This window comes from Miniopterus natalensis, chromosome 14 (genome assembly GCF_054644295.1).
Source record: "Miniopterus natalensis isolate mMinNat1 chromosome 14, mMinNat1.hap1, whole genome shotgun sequence".
In the NCBI taxonomy this organism is placed as follows: domain Eukaryota; kingdom Metazoa; phylum Chordata; class Mammalia; order Chiroptera; family Miniopteridae; genus Miniopterus; species Miniopterus natalensis.
Genome location: NC_142094.1, coordinates 27,689,716 through 27,716,616, shown reverse-complemented (window position 1 = coordinate 27,716,616; position 26,901 = coordinate 27,689,716). Strand labels below are relative to the sequence as shown.

Sequence of the window (26,901 nt, the reverse complement as noted above, 5' to 3'; positions counted from 1 at the left end):
TTGTGGCCCTGATCCCCAGTAAGCGGTGGTGCAGGAGGCAGCCGATCAATGTTTCTCAGGTTGATGTTTCTGTCTCTCTCTCTTTCCCTTCTTGTCTCTCAAAGTCAATTTTAAAAAATCTTTTAAAAATTAAATTAAGTTAATAATAATGGTACTTTTGGACAAAGTTAAGAGGGATATTCCTGATCTCTCAGTCAAGCCACAAATATTTATTGAATGGCAGCTGTTTAGTTTCCAACAGTGCCCTAGGCATATTGGAGGACACAGCCTATTTGGGAAAGTAAGTAAATGTATTTGAACTGATTTAATAAAACAAATTGTACATAGAAGAATAAAGAGCTAGCTGTTGCTATGAAGACTATGTGGAATTGAGAAAAGATAATAATTATGTCCTGAGTGGTCAGGGCAACTTCCTGGAAGATCCTTAACTTGGAAGAGGTCAGAAAAGGCTTAGGTATGTCCACACTGTTCGGTACACTGTGTTGACAACTTTGAACCTGAGGAGACTTTTTGTCATACCTCTAGGGAAAGGCAGTCAGAGCAGCTGGTCTTTAAAGCCTGTTGGGATTGGGGGAGTTGTGGATGAAATAATCTACAGAATATAGCGCCACTAATCCATGGAGATAAAAGATTTGGTTGGAGATTATGAGGGATCTATGGGTAATTTTTCATCAATGCCCCACTTGCCTTCCAAATTGTCACAGTAACATTTACCTGGTAAAAGTGGTTCTCCTTTTTCTTCCAAGCAAAGGGCCCTTTGTTGATTCTCTTGTTGTTCCTTAAGTTAGTTAACTTTATTGAGTTTTCTAATCTTGTGTACAAAAATAATAACACTTATTTCCTGTGGTTGTCATAAAGATTGGCCAAAATAATATATGGGAAACCTTCTCATTATAGTATAGTAGTCTTAAAATAATAACAGTAGTGATGATCGAGGTCACACAGAGATGGAACTAGTGGTATACCCTCTCCTGCTTCACTCCTTTTGTGTCTTGGGTAAAGAAAAGAGACTTCTTATCACCCTGGGGAACATCCACCCAAGGATACAGCAGACATTGACTTAAATGCCACCCCCCCCACCCCACCCCACATAACCAGCTCCATGTTCAAGCCTTGGTTTTCTTAGCTTTAAAATAAGCACGATGCCCTGGCCCATGCTGCTCAATTGGTTGAACGCCTTCCTGTGTACCGAAAGGTTGCCAGTTGGATTCTTAGGGCACATGCCCTGCTTGCCAGCTTGATCCCCGCTAGGGGAGGTGCAGGAGGCAGCTAATCGATGTTCTGCTCTCACAGCGATGTTTCTCTCTCCCTCTCTCTCTCTCCCCCTCTCTCTCTAAAAAAATCAATTTAAAAATATTTTTTAAAAGAAATTTAAAATAGATAGATAGATAGATAGATAGATAGATAGATAGATAGACAGATAGATAAAACAAGCATGACAGTCCCTTCAGCACAGTGCATTATTCATCCATCCATCTGTTCTTCTGTTGGTTAAGGTCATCGCTTGTCAGTTCAACAAATATATTTAGGAAGAACTTATTATGTACCAGATATTGCATTAGACCCTGAGTCAAACTTAGTGAATTAAACAGACATAAGTCCCCTGCCCTCCTGAAGTCTAAAATCTAGGGATATGAATAGTAATCAAGTAAATATACATTTTTTATATATAGTCACACACACACACACACACACACACCCCTACAGGCCACAATAAGAGCTACAAGCCCCAAATTATTGCTGTCTGGAGTCAGTGAAATAATGTATGTGAAAATGCGTCGCAGGCTATAAAATGTAAAACTTCAGCGACTCTAAATTTTGACTGATGCAACGCCTGCTGTCTCCGTGGCACCCGTGTCCACTGCACATGCTCAGTGCCTTCGGCTTAATGGTGATACCACCACTCCTTGTTCTTGGAGGCTTATTTCAGAAAGAAGCGTGGAAGGGAACCTTTCTGTTGGGTTTATAATAGCAATTACAAGCTGATAAGGGCAAACCATTCATCAAATGATCATACCTCCGGACTTTATCTCTTTGGGTCAAATGTTTCCTGATTGATATTGACTCCCATATCTTAAGCAGCTTAGAGTAGATAAGCTAGAAAAGAAATTCCTTTGAAGGAGATTTGATGAAATTATGTTTTCTGATTTTTTTTTTCTTTAAGGAGAGAGATTAACTTCTCACTGTTCTTCTTAAAGAATACAAAAATTGCCAAATCACTGAATTGAGGAAAATCCAGAAAAGTTTTCATGGGTAGATATTGACCAAGTTCCTACTATACCCATATTATCATCCTTATTAATATTCTGTTTTTGTTCTGAAATTGTTTGGAAAGAACCTTCAAAATATTGAGAATGACCCTGTGCCAGATACTTAGGAATGGACAATTATTCCAAGAAGAGATAGCCCCTTGATTACTATATATAAATGCTGTAAGTAAGAATCTTGTAGGTTAAGTATAATTCATTTTCATGGAACATTATTTGTAGAAGGAAATGTTTTAAAAGTAGGGAGGGTAGGTTTCTGACCATGGGCCTGATATCCAGCTTTTAATTGAAATAACCATTGTAATTAATCAACTGTGTACTCAATTATAAAGTATATAATTACATTCTGAACAGTAAAAAGCTTCCTAAAGTGTATATAAATCACTTAAACAGGGCCATATAGTAACTGATCACATAAAATTATATTTAATGAGATGTGTCATCCGTCGCAGTGTTTTCCACACAGTTCTTATCTTACATCTTTGTGATTCATCTGTGCCTTATTTTTTGCTGCAACAAATCTCACAGTCAAAGAACTTCTTTATCTTGGCCATAGGGGTTAGTGACATTATTTCAAGCAGATTTACATGGGTATCTTTAAAGAGGGTTTACAGGGGGTAAGATTTTGGATCACTTCTAATAATTTTTTTTGGAAAGGTAATCTGGATTTATCTGTCTGCCTTTACTTGCTATACATTTCCCTGTAACAAGCATGGGCATTTATACTGAAGTTGTGGTCTTGCTACCGTATCCACAGTTGGCATCTGTTGCCTTCAAATTAGCTAGATGACCTATGTTTGCTTGTGTACTAACTGCAGTAGCTGCTAGATATTACAACAGGGGTGTAATTAGAAAAACATGCTAAATACAAATCGCTCTTGATCAAGTCACTGCATGTTGAGAAGTATAGGAATAACTGGTGATTATATCGTGGCACCTATATTGATGTAAGTCCTTCAAGTTTTATGTATACAGTCAATCAAGTCATTTTAAGCAGGCAGACCCAGGGCCATTGGAATTAAAGCAAAGGAAAAGCATATTCATATTTTTAACTTTGGAAAATTAGAAAAATTTATATAATATTTTTATAAATATATTCCAAAATGACTCTCATGAATGTATGCTCTAGAGTTGTTTGTTATCTGGTAGAGATATACCAAAGACCCTGGTCTTGCAAATCTGACATGTGCTTCAGAACAGATAATAAAGAAATACCTGAGTAACTGCTAAAGGGCTAGTTTTCTAATAAGATGGTCATACCGCTCATTTACCTCCTTTTCACTTTCAGTTGGGTCCAGATCCCTAGTGCCTTTTCCATAAGTGAAGTCAGACTCGTGTTGAGCGATTATACCCAATCCTTGTTGCAAGAAACAGAGCCAGACAGGACAACCAGCCAGGGCAGGACTGCTGAATGGGTGACATGAAGTCCTCTCCTCTATCTCACTGGGAGCTCATGTGGTCCTTTTGGTTCCCTGCTTTCCTGTATTACATACTGGCAGATACTTACCGTGTAGATAGTCGGTTGGTTCATTTCTTCCTGTGTTCAATGGACATTTGTTGATAAGTAACCATGTAGTTTTATGTTGCCCTATGTAAGGATACAGAGCTGGTACAATCAAGGGCGCAGCACAGTGCTGACCGTTGAAACACTCACATGTTACTGAGGTTATGCTGGAATTTAACAGGCACTCATAACATTATTGAAGTAGGGTGGTAAAGCTCAGTGAATCCTTCATCTCACATTCAGTGGACAGAGAGAAAGATACTTATCATTTTTTTATTTCAATGATTCCCTTGAATATTTTACTGGAACTGCTGTAATTGAGGGGCTGGCAAGTTTTACAAGTGACTAATATATTAATCCCACTCTTCCCTTCTGCCTTAGGAGATTGTCAGTTGAGTCAGGGCTTAAAAATGGAACTTGATGAGATTTGCTCTAAAGATGTTGACTAATACCAATTAAACTCCTAAACATCACAAGCAGACTGATTATGTCTTTTTCACTCTTTAAAAAAAACCCAGAGATGCACCTACTTAATAACCTGCTCCATGTCCTTAATAAAGAGCAGGCTAATTAAAAATTGGTTGCTAGCTGAAAGTGAATAAATGAAGAATCACATATTAACATAGGCATCGGCAACCAGCAGAAGGAGCTGAGCAGGAGCTGGGGGAATGAAAGAAGTAATTGTGAGCCTTTTATCACCGAGGGTGACATGTACTAATGTAAAGTTGTGTCATGGCGACAGGGTACTGGGGTAAGGAGGCTCTTGGTGGGGTGGGTGGCCAGGTTGGTCTCTCCCTGTATCTGCAATAACAGAATGAAAGAACAGGGAAACAGAGTCTGTTTTTCTCTTTCTCCTTTCATCTCACCCAATCCTGCCTATCCATCCAGCCCTATCCTACCACAAGTCCTGCACCAACCTTGAATCCCTCTGTGTGTCTCCTGAAGGCCTCAGCAAAGAAAGTCTTCTCCAAAGTGTTGTGTCTGTCTCACGGTGTCTGGTGAGAGGATACTGGTCCCTCTCTTGTGCTCAGTATAGCCCAGCAATGTGGGACTTTTTTTTTTTCTTGACCTTACTTTTCTATCCCTTGAATCTAAACCTTTGCATATGCCCTTCCTGGAAAAGAAACCACCCCGTTATGGTCTCACCCCTCAAACTGATCAACTTCTCCCATCCTGCAGATCTCAGCTGAAACATTTTCACAGAGAAGTCTTCCCTACTGTTTCCATGAGTTCAACAGCCCCGTGGTGCTCCCAGAGCTTCTACTCTTGCTTATTGATAACACCTACCCATCCATTTTACCATCTCTCTCAGTTTTCCATACCACAACCTCAGATTTGTGAGAGTTAAATGCAGGGATGTCTTGGAAATCACTGTGTCTCGAGTCTGCAGCCTCCATATCCTAGGTAACCAGTAAACGTTGAAGGGATGTTTCAGTTCTGACTCCCCACAAACTCTATGATACTTCCCTAGAAAGCAAGAATCCTGTCTCATGTTTCTTGGTGACCCCCATAAAGCTAATGGGTGTCCAAGAAATATTCATTCAAAAGAACTCTTAATTCTGGTGTTATATTTCCCTGAGCTGAGAATGAGAAGAATTGGTTTTTTGTGTGTGTGTGTTTTTAACTTTTTAAATTCTGTGTAGGACAAGGAGAGAAACGAACAAGCTTGGGCTTGTTTCTTTCTTAGTTGGAAGGAGTTCCATAAGCACAAAAATACTAGTTGATAGTAGTGAGTGAGCAATCGTATGTTGAGTGCATGCCAGTTGTCACTGCAACGTGCTTTACAGTCTGTCTCTTCCTTGGCCCTCTCAACTCAGGGAACCAAGTCTGTTCCCCAGGAGGATCTTCGAGCAGGCTGCTCTGTGTAGGCAGTTAGCACAGCGCCGAGAAGATGAACTCTGAAGGCATATGAGCCTGGGTCTCGGTCTCCACTCACTCTCACTTACCACCTTTGTGCTCCTGGGCAAGTACTTAACCTCTCTAAGCCTCAGTGTTCTCATTTTTAAATTGACGATAATGATACCACCCACCTCAAGGGGATGTTATATGAGGATTAAGTGAAGTGCTGCACATAAAGCTCTTAGCACAGTGCCTGGAATGAAACAGTTGTTAGCGATTTACAAGATATACCACAACTCACCGAAATCAAGGGAGATCTGCTAGCCTCCATGCGCTCTCCAGAACTGTTCATGGGACAGTTGAGGTAGCAGTAGGTATACAGAGAGACCTAGGATTTATCTGTGCAGAATATTCCAGAACCATGATGTTCTTGCCTGCATTTTTATTTTCTTCCTCGCCTCCCTCCACCCTAACACTTGTACGCATCATGCAGACCTGCCTCCGCTCTAGGTAGGCCAGGTATCTCTGTGGCTTCCCAAAAGTGAACTGGAAAGTTTTGTGTCATAATGTATTTATTTTGATATATTTTTTATTTTGTAAACAACCTCTTTTTTTTCTTTCTAAGTATTATCCTCAATATTTTTCCAAATTGATTTCATAGGGAAAGCATAGTCTTTGATTGGAGTTAATCAAAATGAGAATATATGGCCAAAAAGTAGTGGGAAGTCAAATGTAGGAACCATGAGCCAGAAACAATAATGTCAATAATAATAGTAATAAGTAATAATAATAACAATACTTATATGCCATTTATCATGCGTCAGGCACTCTTCTGAGCCCTGAGTCATTTTCTCCACTTTGCAAATGATGAAACTAGCCATGTGAACCATGTGAAAGAGGGTGTAATTAGACCAGTTTGCCCTTAGGACTCTCTCCTGATTGAAAATTATTTTTCTCCACTTAATATTCAACAAAAGCGGGAGGTGACCTGGCCACAAGTTCAACTCTTGTTTAGTTTAGACATTTGACTCAATTTATAGATGTCTGTGCTTTTCTAGCTTGATCATGATATTGGAATGTCAAAAAAAAAAAAAATGTGGGGAAAACACACTATAAAATAAAATCTACATTTACTGGTAAGAAGCATAGGGCACTTGGCATCAGCGGAAAGCTTAGTCTTTGATGTGGAAATAGAAGAGTTCTTACTGTTTCCATTTGGGTCAGAGAAAGAGATGATTGCTCTATGATAAGTTTAGTGGGTTCTAAAGTTAGATGCAATAATTGATGAGCCACAAGTTGTCCTGCTTTGAGGCTATGCAAGTATGAAGTACTCATCTTGGGGAAAATATGGTCAATGAGGGACCACACAACAGGAAAAGCAGAAAATATTTAATAAGACAAGTCCCAGTTATCCTGTGAGTGAGACTTTGTTATAAGATGAGGCCACTTATGTATCTGAGTGTGGGCGCCTGAATGAGGATGATAGAAGAGACAATGCAAATGAATCATTTTTGGTGAATCATCTGACTGCCTGACTTACAGAAGCCAGCCGCTTGCAGTGTCCCTAGTCTGGACAGCTGCCTAAGGAGGAAATACTTCATTTTAGGTATGGCAATGTCCTCAGTTTTAAACATAAATTCCCCTGTTTTTGAAAATATTCACACAATGCCTCTTGCATGTATTCAACAATAGTTGCCTAGCAACCACCAAGAAGCATTTTTGGAGTGCAAGAGGTCTAAAAATGAATGAAGAGCAAATACAGTTTGAGTTGCAGCTGAGATGGCCAGGTTTCTGACACCAGTTTCAAAGCAGATCTTCCAGGAATCAGGCCACGCATCTTTAAGAGTAATGAGATCTGGTTTGGCATCTTTAGAGACCCACCAAAGTGCCCAGTTTATCTTGGACACATGTGAAGAGGGAATATGTAGATTTAAGAGGGACCTCTAGTGCAGCATGATCCACTTTTCTCCCTTGAGGCATAACTGCCTCCTACCAAATCCCAAATGGATGTGTAGATAATGGAGTTTTGGAAAACTCTTAAGAAGAAGGATTATAACACCTTCTCTGGTAATCTACTTGATGATCTTTCAGCCTTCGGATGAAGACCGCTAGATAAAGACCATGGGTTAATCAAGGAATTAAACTCCTCTCTTCAGATTACTAATTTATACCATTGATTGGGTCTCCCAGTCATACTTTCTTTGAAACGAAAAGAACCAAAGAGTTCCAGATCAGAGATCACAAACTCAGCTACCCAGAGATGCCAGCAGGGAACTTAGAGGAGGAAGGAAACTTGAGGCTTATAAGAAATCAGGAAGCAATAGATACCCATGTTCTGTCTAAAGGAGCAGCTGTTTTTCAGCTCCAATCTTTTGTAGGCATAAGAGCCCAGTATTATCAGATCTCTCAAATCTTTAAGAAAATTCAGACATACTGATTTTTAAGTAAAACTCCCATGATTTTCAGTTGATGACAATAATTAAAAAAAAATGTTTAAGCTAAATAAATGAGGCCACTGGACAAATTTGGTCCATGAATCTTGTCTAATGAACCCCTATCTTTTTCAGTGAGGGAACTGAGTGAGACCTGGTGAGTGAGAATACTTATTCAAATTCAATGAAAATGTGAACTCCTTAAAGGCAGGAACTGTATTGTCTACTCTATTTTATCCCCAGCTGGACTAGCACAGGGTCAGGCATATGATGGCAATTCAACAAATATTTTATTGAATTGACAAATATTAGATATGAGAAACAAAACCAGGACCGATGACCCCTTTTTTCTCCTAAATGACCTTCCTGTCTTCTATATAGATATAATTTGCTATTCTCTTTTGCCATGTAGTGGCTTATTTAAAATGAGATTTGATTAATAGGAATGTTTGAGTGAAAACCCCATAAGAAAAGCCTTGGACCCTACCTGGGGTTCAACCTTCCTATAGATTTGTCTATACTGAGACTTCTACAAACAATAAGTTGCTTTTTCTTCTTGGCTGACCATATTAAATTCCACTTAACTTATTGTCTATTTGTTGAGTTCCTACAATGTGCAGAGGCCTCTGTGTGGTGATTACTGATAAAAGGGATTCAGGTGAGCCTGGAGGCTTCAGAAAAGCTCAACAATTGATTTCAGAGAATGAAGATACTTGGCATAGTCTCTTTTTTATTTTTATTTTTTGGGACCTATTTAGGCAACACTTTATGGTATGGTAATTTCCTTTCTTTGCTTTTCATTTTGAGATTTAAAGTTGCCCAAAACACAGAATCATCACAAAGACATGTTCTCCTCTTTTAACCACCTAGTTATTGCCTCTATGTTGGAAGGCTCTGCCAAAGTAGACAACAGTCAGCTTCGTAGGAGGTCTACCAGATGCTGTGTCAAATGATCCACTACCTTTCATTCACTTATTCTTTCTTTCTGGGTTCTTTCTACAAGGTGCTTACCTCTGTGCTGAGGATTCTGATGTTTCCAGAGTGTCAATAACTCTCCCACCAGAGAACTATTGGCCTCTTGAAATGCTTGAAGTGGTGTGTTACTTCCATGTGTCTGTGCATATAATAGTAATAATAACGGCATCAACCACTTATTAGTGTCTCTGAAAACTGAATAATGTGCTAGGTAGGCTGTCTTTTCTTACCTCATTCATAATCTTTCTTCATCATAATCTTTCAAGGGAGGGATATAATCTGTTTTTGATAAATGGGCAAATTCAACCTGAGAGAAATGATGACTGTCCCAGGGTCACACAATTACCCGGTTTGTGAAGTTAACGAAGATCTGCCTGCTCTCAAAGCCTGTGCCCTCTTTACTTCCTTGTGAAACTTGGGTATCCAGCATCAGTTTTACCAACGTCACCAGCATTTGGGCAATGAAAGGAAAGATGCCGTATCTTTTTTCAGAAGCAAGCTCCAGGGACATTTTAAACTAAGTGGATGATTTTGCATGATACTGTGTTTAATTTCAGAACGGTGTCCTTTGCTGGCAAAGATAATCAGATGTAATGTCATCTGCAACCTCTCCGCATGCGTGATTTCATAAAACTGGTGTATCAGTTTATTATTATAAAATTAGTATAGCATAGAACAAACCCGGGATGCAAGCCAGACGAAATAGACAATGAATAGTTATATAAGGTTTTGGAAGCACATGCAGTAGAACACAAGCTCACTGTATTTTCTTCTCAATTGTCTGCTGTTTGTTAATGTTTCCTTTTCAACATGATTGCATCTCAGTTTAATAGCACTTGCCATCTCAGGCTTTATGGTGCCAGGCCTGACATAGTTACATCCCCTCTCTGCTAAAAATATTGCATGTATATATTCAACCGCAGCCTGACATGTTTAGCTAATGGTTGTTACTCAGGAGCTGTGCGCTTATATAATTAAGTGATGTATGTAATTTTGTGTTAACACATTTGCAATGTGTGTTTCCCTGGTGATTGCAATGCTTTATTCTGTGTAAAGTGTGACATTTTAATTCCCACTGAACAATTTCCTACCTTGATTCGCCTTGTTTTTTGTGTAGAAGGGGATTATTTTGCAATCAAGATAAAAGCATTATTTATGAAATTTCTAGACTATCCCATTACTGGGAACTTTTAACTTCAGATCAATCTCCTATTTTATTGATCTTTGTTAAAAATCTTTATTAGAATTTAAATTTAATCTCTACACTATGGATTTGCTCAGACTTTTGTCTGCAGGCACCTTTTTTTTTTTTTTTTGGGCAGCTTTGTAGGGATGGGGTTCCTTAAAAAGTAATTCTCACTAGACAGTCTGCCATCTTCCCCAGGGACCTTTATTTCTCTTAGGTATTGCTGACCTTTCCCTGTTTAGGGTTCTCCAGGAGAGCAAGCTTCCCTGTGGGTTGGAGGTTCTTGGCAAAACAAGTCAGATCTGTAGATCCACAGGCAGGGCGGGCTCCTGTTAAGCATTTAGGAGGTTGATGATGCCTGGGTGTCAGAATTACATAGTGGAATTAAAATATAGATATACATTTCCCCCTTTACTAATGGCAATTGTGAACGAGGGAACCTCCAGCCACCTTGCCTTCTTCAGAGGTATTTCTTTTCTTCATTGGGATCAGCAGTCAGTGCAGTTTAATAAACATTTACTAGATACAGAGAGAGTGATATGTTCAGTCAGTGTTTATTGAGCACCTACTGTGACAGTGCTACCATGACCAAGACAGACATCTGGAGATGAGGGAGAATAAAGAAGCTTTTCAGGGGAGATGATGCCCAATGCTAGTCTAAGAGAGTAGGCTCCTAGAAGTAGGAGATGGGGCAGGAGGGGCAAAGGCCAAAAAGGAAGGGCACTGTGGCAGATGAAGCCCCCCGAGCACGAGCACACAGGTGTGAGCGCAGTGAGGTGCTCAGGACCTCTGTTTGTTCCTGTTGGAAGGCAGCAAGGATGCTCCAAACCCAGGTAGGCTGCGGTCCCTTTCTCCTGGTCCCCAGAGGTCCTGAATTCCCAAGGCCTCGCTTTAGCCCCTTCGTGTCTCAGCCCAGCCCAACAAAAGCAAGCAGGTGGCAGGCACCGAAGCCAAACGCTGGAGTGCTGCCCTCGTGGCTTCGCTAGTGCTCTCCTCAGTCCCTGCCATTTGGGTCTGAGCAAACAGCTGGGAGTGTGGCGCACAGAAGTCCCGCCAGAAGGACCCACGGCCCGTGCGCTCCAAGTGAGCTTTCTCAGTTGTATGTTTTGGCATTGGAGCACAGTGGGAATGTCCTTGTCAGCTCCCATTTGCCTTTATTAATTACAGTTCCTTGGAAAGTGTGTTTTAATAACGTGGTCATGGGATGACACATCTCACCCTGCAGAGACCCAAGAGGAGGTATCCAGGGCCCATTGAAAAGCCATCTGCTGCCAAGGCGCTGCTGCTTGTCCCATGCGGCCAGCAGACACCAGTGTCTGTCACAGCTCTGCCGCCCACTGGGCCATTTGGGGCAAATGGGAAGGAAACTCCCTGGGCCGCCCTTTTCTGATGTGTAAAGTATGGGTTCGGACTAGATGGCACCTGAGGTTCTCCTTAAGCTCTAGAATTCCATCACTTTATAAATTACTCAAGTGAAGACTCCTACTGTCATCATAGCTGCAGATTCACCAACTCCTAGCATCCATCTTTGGTTCCAAATCCCTTTGAAAAGCCAGGAACCACTTTCTGCACTTCATGTCTTGTAATGATTCCCTGGCTCTAGTATTTTAGGAGGCCGTCTAGAGGAGCGCTGGAATCTAGATTTTAATTTTTCAAAATACAAAGGGAATCGTTAAGCCTCTGAATATTCCTAGGATGGATCCAGTAATCCATTTTATTAGCCGGTCCCAAGAGGCTGTCACCTAGCAGCCCTCTATTGTTCCCAGGCCCCGCCCCCACCCCCACTTCCCAGGGCCCTGAGGCTGTGGTTAATAATGTCAAAAGAATGTTTTAAAAATTGCTCTTCTGTTGATTCCAAAGAGTCAGAACCCTCACGTGGTTAGAGTCCTGGGCTAGGAGTCAAATTCTAAATTTAATTCCAGCCTCTATGAACATCTTACTTCTTTCCTTTCTCACCTTTTATCCATGTTTCAGTTTTCTCATCTGCAAAATAGGCATAAGATGCCACGCTCCACAGAAATATTTGCAAACAGCTCTGCTGTACCCCAAGGACTGGCATTATATTGGGGCAGAATATCATTTTCCATTCCATAATAGGCATTAAACAAAAGCCCTTTTCATTGTGCACCTTGCGTAAACGCCCTGTGCTTAAATGCTGATGGATTTCAGAGGTCAGCAAATACCGGCCCCCTTCTTTATTATTATTTTTTTAAAGCTAAACAAGGCTAACTAGGGAATTCATTTTGGAATAAAAAGACATGAAAGAAAGGGCATTTCAGCTTGCACAATAGTACAAAGGAGAACAAGAATCGTCATGTTTGCTAAAGAACTCACAGCTGTTTAATTCTGTAGTAAAATTACTTTAAGAACTTTGCTAATTCAAAGACAAAACCAAACAACTGTTGTTGAAAAACTGAACTTGCGTGTGTGAGTGGAAAAGCCAAGTTAAGATTAATCTGCCCTTAAAATCATATTAAAAATACAGAGCATTTTTTTGTTAATGCTGGTTGGAGGAACGGCTTTTATCAAAAGAGAAGACACATAAAAGAGGGAAATGGTACATTTACTGGTAATAAGATGAAAAATAGTTTATGATCTCATGTACTTTGCCCCCAGCTTTTTCTTAAGCTGCTCTGTCTGTTTTTATACCAGGTTTGTTTGCTTTTTGGGGATGGGCCTGGTAGGCAGGAAATTGTCAAAAGGCGTAGAGCAGAAATTTTAAATGGTGTTTTTAGAAATTCAAATTAAATACCAAATTGGGTAACCAATTATTAAATGTGGAGTTCAGACTTTTATAAAATTTAGTGTTTAGAGGTTATGGATAAATTCTGTACCTACACTTGGTTCTATAAATTCCAAGTTTCCATATGTTGCCTATTGTCTGAAACAAATAAATTGTTCCTTTTTTTAAAAAAGTGGTTTCTTCCATATTAGGGAATTATTCAGACTTCTTTCTTTGGTTCCTATAATTCCAAACCAGTTGGAACATCAGTCTATTTTGGGTTATGAAGGAACTTTTTAAATGTGGGCATGATTTTTTTTTTCAGGGTTCTAAATCTCATAAAAATCAATTTGCCACATATATAGCAGTTACGGTAGTAAACATAGTTAAGTCATTGTATTCCAGAAAGACAAAGTTCTAATTTCCATATTATAAGTCCCCCCCACACACCCCCTTTCTTTCTCCACATGGGAGGGCTGCTAAACATAAATTCCAAAACATATAAAACAACATAAGGTTGTGATTTGTGACTCTTTCTGTCAAAGATGGGCGTTCTTACCTGTGTTTGATTAAACTCTCTGGATTTTTATGGTTTTCCCACGACATCACATAGACTCGCCACGAGAGGGCAACCGAGAGTTGACTTTCAGCTAACAAAGCTAGAAAATGGTTCTAATATCAGCTAAGTGTTTTAACTTGCTAAGGATTTATCTTCCCCGCCTTCTGATTGCCACACAAGTAGCCTCTGAGTTTTCACTCACAGCAATAATAATCCAAATAAAGTCCTTCAGAGGGAAAATATAGACAGGCTGGTGCAGACAAGAGCTTTTGCCCAAATAAGGATCCCTTTTGTGGAGACCCCATGTGCTAGATAACCATCAGCTGACAGTTGGTCATGAGTTAATAATGTTGGATGCTGAAATATGCATACCATGTGCTATAAAAGAGTGTGAGGGACAAAGACAAATACTGCTATAGTTAGTATCAGAAGCATGCCGTAGGTGTGCAGACTGCCTCGCTGGGTATAGGTTATACCCATCAAAATAGTTCATAACAATTATCATGTTTTAATTATTATACAGTAGGAGGCATAATATTCATTGCCTGTTTTGTTGATGTTGTGGGGATTTTGGACTTGGCCTCTCTACATGTTACTGCCTAAAATACTATAACAACTTTTGCCTTCTGAGAAAAGAAAATATTTCCTAAGCTTATTTCCGTTGCTACTATTACTGTTCTTTTATTTTTACAATGGGAACCTTAAAAGGGGGTGAGGGGGCTCCCTAAAAGGTGGGTGTGTAGCCCTTTGATTGACATGTTTATCTGGAGAGCCGTTAGCCCTCTAGTTATATTTTGGTGTTGTTGCTGCCACAGGAATAAAAAAAGTGAGGGCCTGGGGGGTATAGACTGTTTTCACCTCCTGAGACCAGTTATTTGGGAGGATGGGAAATTGGGCCAAGCGGGCACTGAGAGCCATCCTCTCAGAGTGATGCCCCATGGTCTTTTGGTGCTGAGAATGACAGAATGACTGGAAAAAGAATATGTCTCTTCCTCTGACCCCTGGAGTTCAAATCTTCTAGTTCTATCAACTTTTCTGGGCTTTTTAGAGCCTGTCTTCAAAGAGTAATCTCACTTTCTCCCTGTAAAACTGTGGGACTTGACGCACGTTGGCAAAAACAAGAAGGCCATGCCCTTGCCCCTCCGCCTGACATAACTACCTCTCTCCTTACTTGCAACTGAAATCTCCAAAAAGGAAAACACAGCCAGACCATGAATGTATTCAACAATTTGTGGTTAAGAGGCTTCTACCTTCCAAACTGCCAAAATCACTCAAGATCTATTTTCTCTTACTCAGTTTGCAAATGGCTTACATTATACCCAATCCATGTGGGTAGCAGAAAAGAATAATTAGTAAAATAACTAATTAGGCAGCCTCTCTTTTTCTCTCTCTCATTCTCTCTCCCCTCAAGTCTGTTGTCCAGGCTTAACATTTGCTTTGACATCTTAGTTAAGGAAGTTAATGAAATAACATCTTCATCGGGGCCATTTATTAACTTTGAGTCAATGATTACCAGATTTGAATTTTACAAAGAAAACAGAATTTTCAGATACTAACGTCTACATGTGACTATCCTGCATAACAGTGAATAAAATCCTTAATTATATTGAAACTTCCGAATCATCACTTTTACTGATTATCCTAACCACAAATGTTAATCTTGTCCTGTCTACACTTTACCACATATTTCCAAGGACAGATCTACAATTGTAACATTGAATTGTTGACTAAACCCGCATCACCCAAGAGAAAGGTAATGCAAGCCACATGTAACTTAAAATTTCCTGGTAGCCACATATTAAAAGAAAGGTAGAATTCATTTTAAGATTAAATATATTTTATTTAACCGGCACATCCAGACTATCATTTCAATATGTAATCAACATAAAATGTTATGGAGATATTTTACATTTTTCTGCATTGTCTTTGCAATCCAGTGTGCATTTTCCACTTAGGGCACGTCTCCGTTTTGGACTCCGCCTATCTCAGTGGCCCCATGTGGCTGGTGGTGTTCATGGTGGACACAGCAGCTCTGAGCAGTCACAGAAATGATTTATCTTATACTGACAAAAAAGGGGAAGAAGTTCTGACTTTTCCTGTGTAGTCTTTGTTCATCATAAGATTTACGTTAGGACTTCTGATGGTATCCGGCCGCTGTTTCTCCACGCTCACTCAGACTCACTGAGCACCCTAATTGTCCTTAATTCAGTATGCCACTGAGTGTTATGGACTCTGTCACAGCCTCTCCATGCACAGCTCTGACCCTTTCTCTTCTCACTGTGGACCATCACTCCACCCTATTCCAGATCACTCCCTTTTCTACCATGTGTGCTCGGTATCACAGTAGAGCCTTTAAAGTCATTTTCTAGTATGTGGCTCTGATATATCCACAAACAAGTGAAGCTCAGAGATAGTACTGGTAGCTCAGGAAGGTGGAAGGGAAGAGAGGGCTTCATCTGAGCAAAGAAAATTATCCCAGAGTCTCAGACAAACAAGAATTGTTATCTTTTTACTGTTAAGTAAGATAATCTCCTACTTCTTTAAATTATTCTTTCTGAAATGTAGAAAAACATAAACAGAGCGAAAAATCCCCATTAAGTACATATTTCTTTGGGGATTTTTAAAAAAAGAAATCAGCAGTTTATTACTTGATGACCTTTTACTTTTTATGTGTTTGTAAAACAAAAATGTGTCTTGTAACATATTAGTCCAGGTCTGTAAGAAGTTAAATATCTTCATGTTAATACACACACACATACACACACACAGAGTCTCTTCTACTTATCTCCAACTAGGGGATTTTTTTTTTTTTTTTTTAGAGATGTAGCAAATCAATTATCCTCAGTGTTGAAAATGGAATATCTCATTTCCAAACCTGGAGAAATGGCTGAACAAGAATGTTCTGTTTACATATGAGTTTAAAAACTGTTCTGATATTTACTGCTCCTTGCCAGGCTGTTCGATACAAAAATGGAGCTTTCATTTTTTTTCTGTCATGTTCAATAGCAACGCCACAGAACTTATCAATCATAGGCCAGAATGAGCAGGTTTATTGATTGTAACAAAACAGAGAGAGAGGGAGAGACAAAAATTAACTCTCTTTGTTTAAGAGGTCCTATTTTTATAAACTTTATAAATTATAGAAATCAAAATGTCCTTAAAAAGCATTTCCAGGATGGATCCTTCAATAGCCTTAAAAAAGGCAAGTATCTTAAACCAATACTCTATTCTTATTATAGACAATCATCCTAAGATAGACTAAATCTGTGTTTATTAAATAGTTCTCAAAAATGGAAACATGAGTTATTTTAAAGTCTTAAGAAAAAGTACATAGCGAACATTGAAACAACACACCCATTCTAAATGGAACCGCTTTCGCCCAGTTGTTTTCTCAGCAGCCTGCAGGATCTTCTCCGTTAAGGGAGGGCCCTGGGATCTGGGGCCTGGGAGCGGCCGGGGGTGGGGAGGGGGCCATGGGCACTGGCATCTGAGGACTGTGGATGTGAAAGTGGAAGTTGGAGCCACTGTGGCATTTTTAGAGGCCAAGTTTCTTGGGTTGAGTTTGAGACTTTATGCCAAGGCCTTGCAGCGGGGGAGGAAAGCAGACCCTTTGTGTGCAGTATGCACATCTAGGTGGGGCTGCCACTTGTACCTAAAGGACCAAGATAAGTCCTCCGGTATCCACTCCGCCCTGATGTCTCTTCACAGAATGTTTGGAATTCTAAGGCAGAAGAGTCTTCCTCCAGGCTCCCGATGCCATGGCAGATAGACCTTATTACCTCAAAGACAAATCAGCCTTTTCGAAACAGCCCTGAACCACCTCCTCCATGCCCGGAGGAGACCTTTCCCTGGGGATGGCTCCCCTGGGGACTTCGGGGTTAGCCAGAATAGACCAAAGGGGAGCTAACAGTCTGAATGGCCTGGCTTGGATTTCAGTTCCAGAATTCTTCTAGAGAGTCAACCTTCTGGAAACCCAGACTCTCTCCTCGCCCTACACCTAGATTTAGCTCCCAGATTTCCCCTTACTCTGCAAATGGCAGTGAAAAGTATCTATAATTCCTTCTTCTTTGCCAGTGCCCCTGTGGACGAGCCTATTTCTAGAACATTTCTGCATTCCTTTGGAATTCACTACATATTTCAGAATAATATACAATAACATTCGGTCATTTAAATTTCTCTCCCCCCTCAAGACACAGAGATGAAATAAAGATAGAAATCCGCCCATCACAGCTGGTAAGACCTAATGAAAAGAAAGGTTTGCTTGTGTTTTAATGGCAAGAATGCACGGAGTCACATGCTTTCAAACCAATTAGCGGTACAGATGAGTTAACAAATCGCATTCCATTTCCAGGGTGGGGGGAGGAGAGAAGTCATATCTGTACTTTTAAGTGTTTCTGAGAAATGAAGACCTCCAGGGCAGAAAGAAGGCGGGCCAGGAAATAGCTATGCAAATCACATGCCTGTAAAATTGCTAAAATTTTGATCAGGAGCATTAATAATTGCTCTAGCGTTTACCAGTAGGAAACAGGAGTGAGTAAGACTGGGCATGTTTTGGAAAGGATTACATGAGTGTTTACTTACATGGTTTGTTGAGCAGTCAATGAAGTCCACGGCTGTTTTGGACTTAAGCTGCCCAGGCAATCCAGGTATGACAAATGCGGTCACACATTCCACTCTCATTAGTGACTTTGGGGGCTCTCAGTTATTTTGACAAAGAGCCAAAGTGACTAGACCTCATATAAAGCCTGTTTCTCTTTTTTTTTTTTCCAACCTCTTTCTAATAACACAAGTGCTTACCCTTCCCCGGGAAGTAGGAGGGCACCTGGATTCTGTGAGAGCAGAGTTCGTTGGAAATGCTAAGTTGTAGGGAGTAGGAACAACTATGGTTCAAGCAACGCCGGGGCATGGCTTGGGCCAAAGCAAACTTGGGCACTCAAAGTGGCGACATCCAGAAAAGCCAGAAGTGATCACTGTTCAGGGCTGCGTGGTCTTGGTGGCATTTGAGTGTAAGCGTGTTTGAGTTTGGCTCTAGTTTCGGTCCACAACTCTGGGCTCATCTTTTTAATGCTTTTATTTGAGAAAAAAATTACATTGAAAAATGGAACTGTCAGAACAATTACAGACAATGATATAACGCAGAGGGTTTGGGGGGGTTTTCTTTTTAACGTGCCTATTGCTTTAAATTCATTATTAGGTTGGAATGTTCTACAAGATGGAGTTGTGCTTGATAATGGCCCTGTGTGCTCATATCCCAGATAATACAGTTGTTTCTCAAATATTTCTCTTGGGTATAAAGGGCTGTTTATAGAAAAACAGAATGAAACTAAACTTTAATATTCTTCAGTCTGTATGTAATTAATGCTTTGTCGCTTCATGGAAAGACTCAACCCGTTAAGAGATGTTGAGTCCCAGCAGCTACAGTTTTCTGGCACCATCCTGTTAGGTGTAGCAGAGTGAGTATACGGAATAAACTGTGGATTTAAAATAAAAATTTCAGGAACTCATTTATGAATTTTTAAAGTAAAAATGTTGTCTTTAAGTTAAAGCCAAAATGGGGGCTGAGAGCTTCTGTTTTTCTTTTCTATTTTCCCCCCCAAGTATTTGAAAACTGAAATTCTGTAAGAGATTATCTGTGAAATGCCTTTCTTTTATTACACCCATAAATTTCAGGAGTGGCTTTGATCAAGCCTTCTGCCATTCTTGGTTTCTAATCTTTTATTCATACGTTAATAACTTTAAAAACACTCGTCCTATTTTTGTGGTAGTGAAAGAGGAAGTTTCTAAATAGTCAAAAGGGAAACATTGAAAATAGAACACAGTAAATGATAACTAAATTAGGGTAGGTTTTTTTTTTTTCCTTTCCCCCAGAAAGAGCAATGCTCCATGCTGAAACTTGCCAGAGTATTTTAAGATTATTGTCTATAAAGAAAATGTTCCAGAGAATTGATATCCTCAGAGGAAAGGCATTACAGAAATGCAAAGTATTATCAGTAATGCATACTATACATAGAACAATGTTTGTCAGTCCTTAATACTTCAATCAGTGGAGTTTAGTTTTCTGGCTTGTGTTTAGTGTTTAACACACACACACACACACACAACTTGCAAATCAAATGAGTTAACGCTCTGCCGGCTTCCTCTAGACATTGACCCTGAGGGTCATACTCTTAGGAAAATGATGCCTGGTTTTCCATTCTCCTAATTCCAATCCCCACCAACAAGCAAGTCCTTTCTCTGAGTGGAAGCTCACAAAGAATTTCTCGAGAGAATATGTAGCTGCATTGGCAACAAAATCCTCTCTGCAAAGCGAGAAGAGAGAGTTGTTAACTGATGAGTCAATCCAGCTTTTATAGCAGTTTATCTTCGTGGTATTTCCAAGAGTATAAATGTTACCAAAAAAAAAAAAAAAAATAGACGGTCATGACAGGAAGTACACAGTTGAAAAAAACAGGGACAATTGAAGCCAAAAGCAATTTACTTTGCCAGTAACTGGTTACATTTCCTTTGTTTTATTATTATTATTGCAAGAGTGGGGTTGAGATGAAAGTTTCCCACACCTGTGCTGACACATAACTTGTCAGAACCCATTGTGAAGTAAATATATAAATGAATGCCTGCGACTCTTGAGTTTCAGATTCTAAGAAAAAAAAATTTTATTTTGCTATATTGTCTTTAAAAAGAGACTATAATTATTTAATATGTGATGGAGTTAAAAAGGGAATTAACTAAACAAAACACAAGGGTTAGATGTCAAAGTAGCCTGCAGCCCTGGTGGTTGCTGTGTCTCCTGGGATTAGCACCTTAGGAACAGCAGTGACTTCTCCAAGGTGAATGCTTGTTAATTTCATGGCCCTGAGGAAGAGGGACAGATGGACAGTCGTAGAAGAAAGAGTTTTTAAAAACCACAGGGATCTTCCACTGATTGGGCAGACGAGTCAGTGGCCCACTGCAAGGGGCTAGTGTGCATGGCTCTCTAAGTTGTATTGGAACTCTGTGGCTTTAGTGGAAATCTTGTCACCTGCTGCTGAGTCAGGACCCATTGGTGGGGACCCTGCTTGCTGTCAAACCTGTAGGATGCCGTTTGTTGCTTGAGGTGGGCCGCAGCACCCTCATGCCATGTGGTATTCGGGAATATTTTCATTTGGGGAAAGCTCCCTGGTGACTACCAGCCCAGGTTAATAATATAAATACCTCATTATGAGACAAAGTGAGTGTATGTGTGTCCGTTAGAAGTTCCTTAAAGCAGAGGCTCTGGATAAAGTCTGGTTGTCTGGGCTGGAATCTTTCTGCTACCAGTAACCTGTTGTATGACCTCAGACAAGTAATTTCATCTCTATCTCAGTTTCCTGGTCTGTAGAATGGGATTCATAATTGCACCTTCTGTTGGCTTGTTGTGAGTTTTAAATGAGTTATTGTATGCAAAGTGCTGGCTGGCACAGAGAAAGTGCTCAGTAAGGATCAGCTCTTATGATTATTATTCATGTATGACATTAAAAACATTCATGCAAAGAACACTGACTGAACTCTATGAGTGAGCCAGGCCAGGGATCCCTAGTGGATTATATACACATGGAAAAGTAACTGTGCATTTATTGCTCCATACTATTTTTTAAGTAGAGCTCACTCCAGTCAGTTATGCTGTTGGTAAGTGTACTGCTGGCTTCCCAGAATGGCTTTGCTGGTAGGGATCAGTCTCATATAAAGCGCTGGAGCTGGTGTTAGTTCGGAGTCTAGGATTTAGTGTTTTCAGTAGGTCCATAACCCTTAGCTGTTGGGGGGTGGGAGGGCTGGAGGGGCAAGGGGCAGACTTGGGTTGGTTCAGGGCAACTGCGACCAGGTAGGACTGTTTTTTCCACCTGACCCTTGACCACTATCACACCATAAAGCATTTATTTCCACTCACCTACCTAGCAAATTATTTGTTTTCTTGACCCTGTAGGAAAAAAAATGTAGCTTGGGGGCCAGAAATTTTGCTCTCCCCAAAAGCCAGACACTCCATCTCAAAGCATCACCTTGGATCTGTGGATCCAAAACGTCTCAAATTGTATTATGGGCTCTGGGACTTTGAACATTTGCTCCTCAGTGCATTTGCTCATTGCATGTGCGACAAGCTTCTGGCCCCAGAGAGATGCGAGGCACAGGGGCTTAACAGGAATCAGGCACCAAAGGCTGTAGGTCTCCTGTCTCAATTCCCACAACAAACTCAAGCCACTAGTTTATATTCCTAGAGCTCAAGGCTAAGGACTAAAGGTGAACACAGTTTTACAGGTGACCAGTGTGACAGGTGCACCCATGGTCAGGTGGGCAGGCCCAGCTCATGAAGACACAAAGGAGAGATATGTGGGCATCTTTATTTCTATTAGTTCCTCATTCATTCAACAAATTCATATTATGCAATGGTGCCTCCTGGGTTGTGTGCTGGGGCAGATGAGAGATGAATCCGACCCGGTCCCGTCCTTACGGACTCTCTGGTATAGTGTAATAATAATAAGCCATAAAGCACAGCTGAAGTACAAAGAATAAAGTACAAAGTGATACCAGCCTAAGAGAAGGTCAGGAAAGGAGTTCAGAGGGCAGACTAAAAAAGGAATTTGAGTTTGAGACTTGAGCGATTGGTGGGATTTAGCCAACATACCTGAAATATCAGCCTGCTTGCCTTACTAGGAACAAGAGGCTTTTTTCTCTTGATCAGATCCTACGTACAGTTGAAGTTTGTGTGACCAGAATATTAGGTGCGAGTGTGTTCTAAATTTGTAATTCTCAGAATCTGCCGGGGAGGGACATGTGCTCCTCTGGTTCTGAAAACAGCTCAAAGAATGGAGAAAACAGACCCGATTTGGGGATGACTTATTGTCAGTTCCCGGAACCTTTGTCTTTATTTAAAACAGCCTGTTCAATGCAAGTTCTCTCTATCTAAAAAGCCTTTGGGATTTGAAAGCTTTTCTGGAAATAAATGCCTTTTAGGTTCAAATGCTTTTTTGCCAAAATGTTAGGAAGGAAAGATCACAGTAACAAGTCTTAGAACAGAGGCGGCATTGTTTTGTTCCTTTCAGTGAAATGCCTCAGATCTACCCCAAGTTTGTTTGTCAGCTCTCTGCTCTGCTATTATTTTGATAAGGGGACATGAAAGTACATCCTTTCCCAGAGATCATTAAAGCTTAGCACTCGGGCAGTTGTGGAAACACTTGTGTGCTACAAATCTTCAAACCAAAAGAGTCCACACCCTGGCTCCAGGCTGAGGACCGTGTCAGTCCTGGAAGGTGGCATCATGCTCCCCGAGGGGAGCAGGAGGTCAGGATCCACAAAAAGGCCAGATGAAGTCACCAAACCCCGCGCAGGGAGGTGGAGAGAGCTTAGCCCTCTCTGCCAGTCTGGCAACTCCAGCAAAGTCCTCGGAGCTCATCCCACACACTCGGTGCTAGTCACTGCTGTGTGTTTACATGAGTAATGAAGCTGCCGGGGGAGGGGAGTTGTAAGCCTCGCGCGGAGCCTCGCAGCTCTCATTCGGAGGGAAGCTGACAGCCAGGCCAAGCCCAGCGCAGACGCCCAGGCCGGCGGAGCAGCCAGGCAGCTGAGCTTGCATGAGCCCGGGCATCGGCAGGCAGATGTGTGTCGACTGGAATGGGTAATCGCCACTTTCTCTTGGCTTGATTTCTGTTTGTGAGCTTGTTTACCTTCCATAATTCCAGGCTGGCTTTTCGGGGGGTGGACTTTCAGAGGATCCTTCTGGGGAAGTGGGAGAAGGGAGAGTGGATTTGGGGGGGGGGGGCGCGCTCTGAGCTGGAGCCCCAAAGCCACTTTTTTAAACTTTTGCCTGATTGTAAAGGCAGCTCTTTTGACTAAGCTTTAGGAAGAGCCAGCTGTTATCCACAGTAGAAAATCAAATTAATGGGATTAACTTTGTTTGGAAAATGAGTACAATATAAAATGTCCTAAAACCACTGGTTAACTGCGTGGCACGAGTGAGATTAACCACAATTAGGAGGGTTTGAGTTGTTCGTATTTGGCACTGTCATAATCATAAAGAGTGTGGGTACCTGGAAAGGTCTGAAAGGAACTGCTTGGGGTATAATTCATTCCTTTGGAATTCTTCAAGGGCTAGTTGGTTAGTTGGTTTGTTTTACTTTTGTTTGACTTGGGTGACTGATGAAGTTAAATGTGAAAGCTGATGCCGGACAGCCGTAGCCCTCAGTAAACAGCAGCTTCCCCCCCCCCCCTGCTTTCTGTATGGACCTTAAAGAGATTCAAGCTCAACATCAAGGTTGAAATATAACTTTGATTTGCATCTTGTCTGTGGCTTTTAGAAAGTATAAATAATCTCCCTTGAATCTGGCTAACCCCAGTGTGATCTTTGGAAGTTATTTTAAATAACCCTCAAGATGGTCATTAAAAAATATATTGAAAAGGAAAAAAAGAGCATGCTGATTTAAACATATCTGCCAGATATGTTCAGATTTGAAACATGCTGGTCGCAATGTTATTAGTAAATACACGTAATGCTATTTTTTTCCAGATTGTTATCGTGAATGCCTCTCTCTATAGCTCTCTCTCTCTACTTATTTGTATAATTTGAGAAAAGGCTCATGCCTCCAATTTTGAAGAGAGATGTTTTCCAACATAACATTACTGTAATACCATAATGCGCTGGCATATAACCTAGGTTTCTGAAAAGATACAAAACAAAACAAAGGATCATCTCGGAGCCTGGCTCAGGCTGTTTCTTTTCTAACAACGAGGAAATGCATCTTCCTCTCACCATACTTTAGAGCTGAGGGCTTCATTTTATTGAGATTAATTAGACATATTAAAGTGTAATAGATTTGCTCTGGGGAAGAAGTACAGAAGTGTATGGTCTTCCAAGATGCAACCCCTCAGAGAGAGAAGCGTAAAGGAAGGGCTGGCTACCACAGATGTGTACATTTCCCTGCACACGTGATGGGGGCCACTGTATAGTAAGATGCTCGGTTTTTAATAAGGGAACCCATGCAAATGAAAATGTATATCAATCGTTTTCCATTTGTTTTCAGCGCCAAATCTTAAAGGCAGACCACGCAAAAAGAAAGCATGCCCACAGAGAAGAGATTCGTTCAGCGCCGTTAAAGATTCCAACAACAATTCGGATGGCAAAGCCATCGCCAAGGTACAGTTGTTTGCGGCGTGCTGTTCATTTTCCTGCACCTCTCTGTTTCTCCTTTCTCTCTGCATCTCTCCGCTCGCGGGTCCTGGCGGCAGTTTGCAATTCCAGATCTAACTTTGGTATTCACAGCTCGCTGCTGCGTCGGCTCCCGCCACCTCCCCTGCCTTGGGGGCTGGGAGTGGGCAGTGTGTAAGCATTTTGATTAGTCAACAGAAAGACTTCCCACCTCCCAGTTTGGCCTGTTGGGTGAAGGACAGATGATTAAGCGCCCACGTCACTGAGGCTGAGATTTCATAGTAGGTGACACAATGACATAGTTTACTCGGCTTGTGTCAAAAATAGAGCAGCTGAACCATCCTTTTTCTGAATGTGTTCAGCCAAATCTGCTTCAGAGATTAACTGAGGAGGAATTAGAAATGGCTAGAATTAATCCTTTTAGCTATGTGGTGTGTTTCTTGTGTTTTTTTGTGTGTGTTTTTTTCAAAATCACCTCTAACTTACCTGAGAGTAAAATTAAAGACACATAGCAAAATTTTTACATTACACATATACGCATCTGTACGTTTATATGTTTTTAGAGATCTCTCTTAACGCAGAGTGAGGGTCCCATTTCTAGGCTGATTTTTGGGGCCCCAGCCCATGCTCATGCTGCCTAAGCATTCTTTGGAATCTTGAAAGTCCGTCCGTGCCTGAAGCATTTAGCAGCCGGAAGTGTGAAGTGTCACTTCATATTTTTAGACTTATCATTTTTCCTTTTGTGAGCTCGGATCAGATTTCCATGGCTCCGTTTATGGGGTGTTTGCGTGGAGGTGTTGTTTCTGTGCCAAAGGCAGCAATCGCCCCCCTGGGACCTGACTTCAAGCCTGGATATCAACTGATACCACATTTCCAGGTTCAAGGACTAAACTTGTGAAAGTGGGAACATTTTGATTATTGGTGAATTTGGAAGATTCTAATGTTGAAAAACATGAATTCAGTTCCATGCTGAAAATCCACGCTTTTTCTGCCATGTACTCCACTCCTCCCAGTGTAACAAAGCAAGCCCTAGACATTCACATTCTGTGAGTCTTATCTTCATTGGGAATTTCTGAGGATCATTTCTTCATGCTTCCAAGATTGCAAAGGGTTAAAAAGAGATCAACCAATAGAAACGTGTATTTTCTGGCTAAAAAAACCCCACCTCTTTGCCTTAAGTTACTTTTTGTTCTGTTCATTGAACCATCTGCAAGTGAGTCCACCTGAATACCAAGTGTGACATTTTCTAGTAATTTGGACACCTTGACCCTCGAGCTACCTACCTAGGGTTTCGGCTTCCATGGTCTTGAAGGATGTCAGCAGGAACAGTTTATTCCCTATGAATGTGGTTTACAAGATACTGAAGAATGGAGCGAGAAGGTTTGAGGATTGTAACATTCAGCAAAGCTTGTACTGCCGATGTCTCGTGTTGGCTCCCGGCCCCATACCTCTAAGATGGCATCACGTGTTTATCTCAGCATTTCCTCTACCTGAGCCCAGCAGGGTGAAGCTCCTTCTTATGTCACTTGGAGTCACTACCAATGTATGCCTCTGGGAGTTTTATAAAACTCACACAACTGACCTGAGAGCACAACCCTCCAATATCTCTCTCCCTGGAAAACAGAGACTCACACTAAGACCCACAAAACTAAAGAGACTAGGAGCCTGTTCTGAATTTGCTGTTCACTGACTTATCCTTCTTAGGAAGGATGGCCTCCAAGCCTGGGTTTTCTAAGTGACCATTTCTACCCCACTGTCCACCAGTGCAGCCATTCAGAACTTTTACCTGGAGGAGGATTGTCCATCGTTGGTTTCAGTGGTGAATGTATGGATATCCTGCAGCAGCCAGCTCCTGGGGACTGTTCTAAATGTCCAACTCTTCTTGGAGTCTTGGGTTATAGTCCTGCTGTTCCAGTGGTTCAGGCAAGACCACTTCATATAGAAGAGAGACTGATGGGTGTGATGGAGGTTTATGTGCTGGCACCAACAGACTGATGTAAAATCCCTACAGAATGAACGGCCACATCTGGGTCAGAGCTACCGTTAAAAAGGCACCTATGTCATCAACTGGTCTTTTCTCATGAAACGCTACAGTAGAGATTACAAACCTGTGACCATCTGATCCTTTGCTGAGCTGGGAACAGCATTTCAGGTGACAGTTAGTTTGCCTTTATGACCAAGAGCTGTGTGATTTTTTTTTTTTTCTTCTTCAAAGTTTCTCAAACAGACCATTTCTAACTACAGGTAAGCACCAGCTTTCCGCAG

General features: G+C 41.1%; 1 protein-coding gene across 4 annotated transcripts in view; it reads left to right on the top strand.

The window, feature by feature from the left end:
- The window catches only part of ARID5B (AT-rich interaction domain 5B), a 168,994-nt gene that overhangs the window by 102,418 nt on the left and 39,675 nt on the right, over nt 1–26,901 (top strand). For 3 of the 4 annotated variants that reach the window (XM_016220762.2, XM_016220764.2, XM_016220763.2), the window contains one exon: nt 24,512–24,624. In XM_016220762.2, the coding sequence (XP_016076248.2) occupies nt 24,512–24,624 (113 nt within the window). Of the gene's footprint in view, nt 1–23,023; nt 23,110–24,511; nt 24,625–26,901 lie in introns of those variants that run through there. The other variant, XM_016220765.2, reaches the window with a different exon arrangement.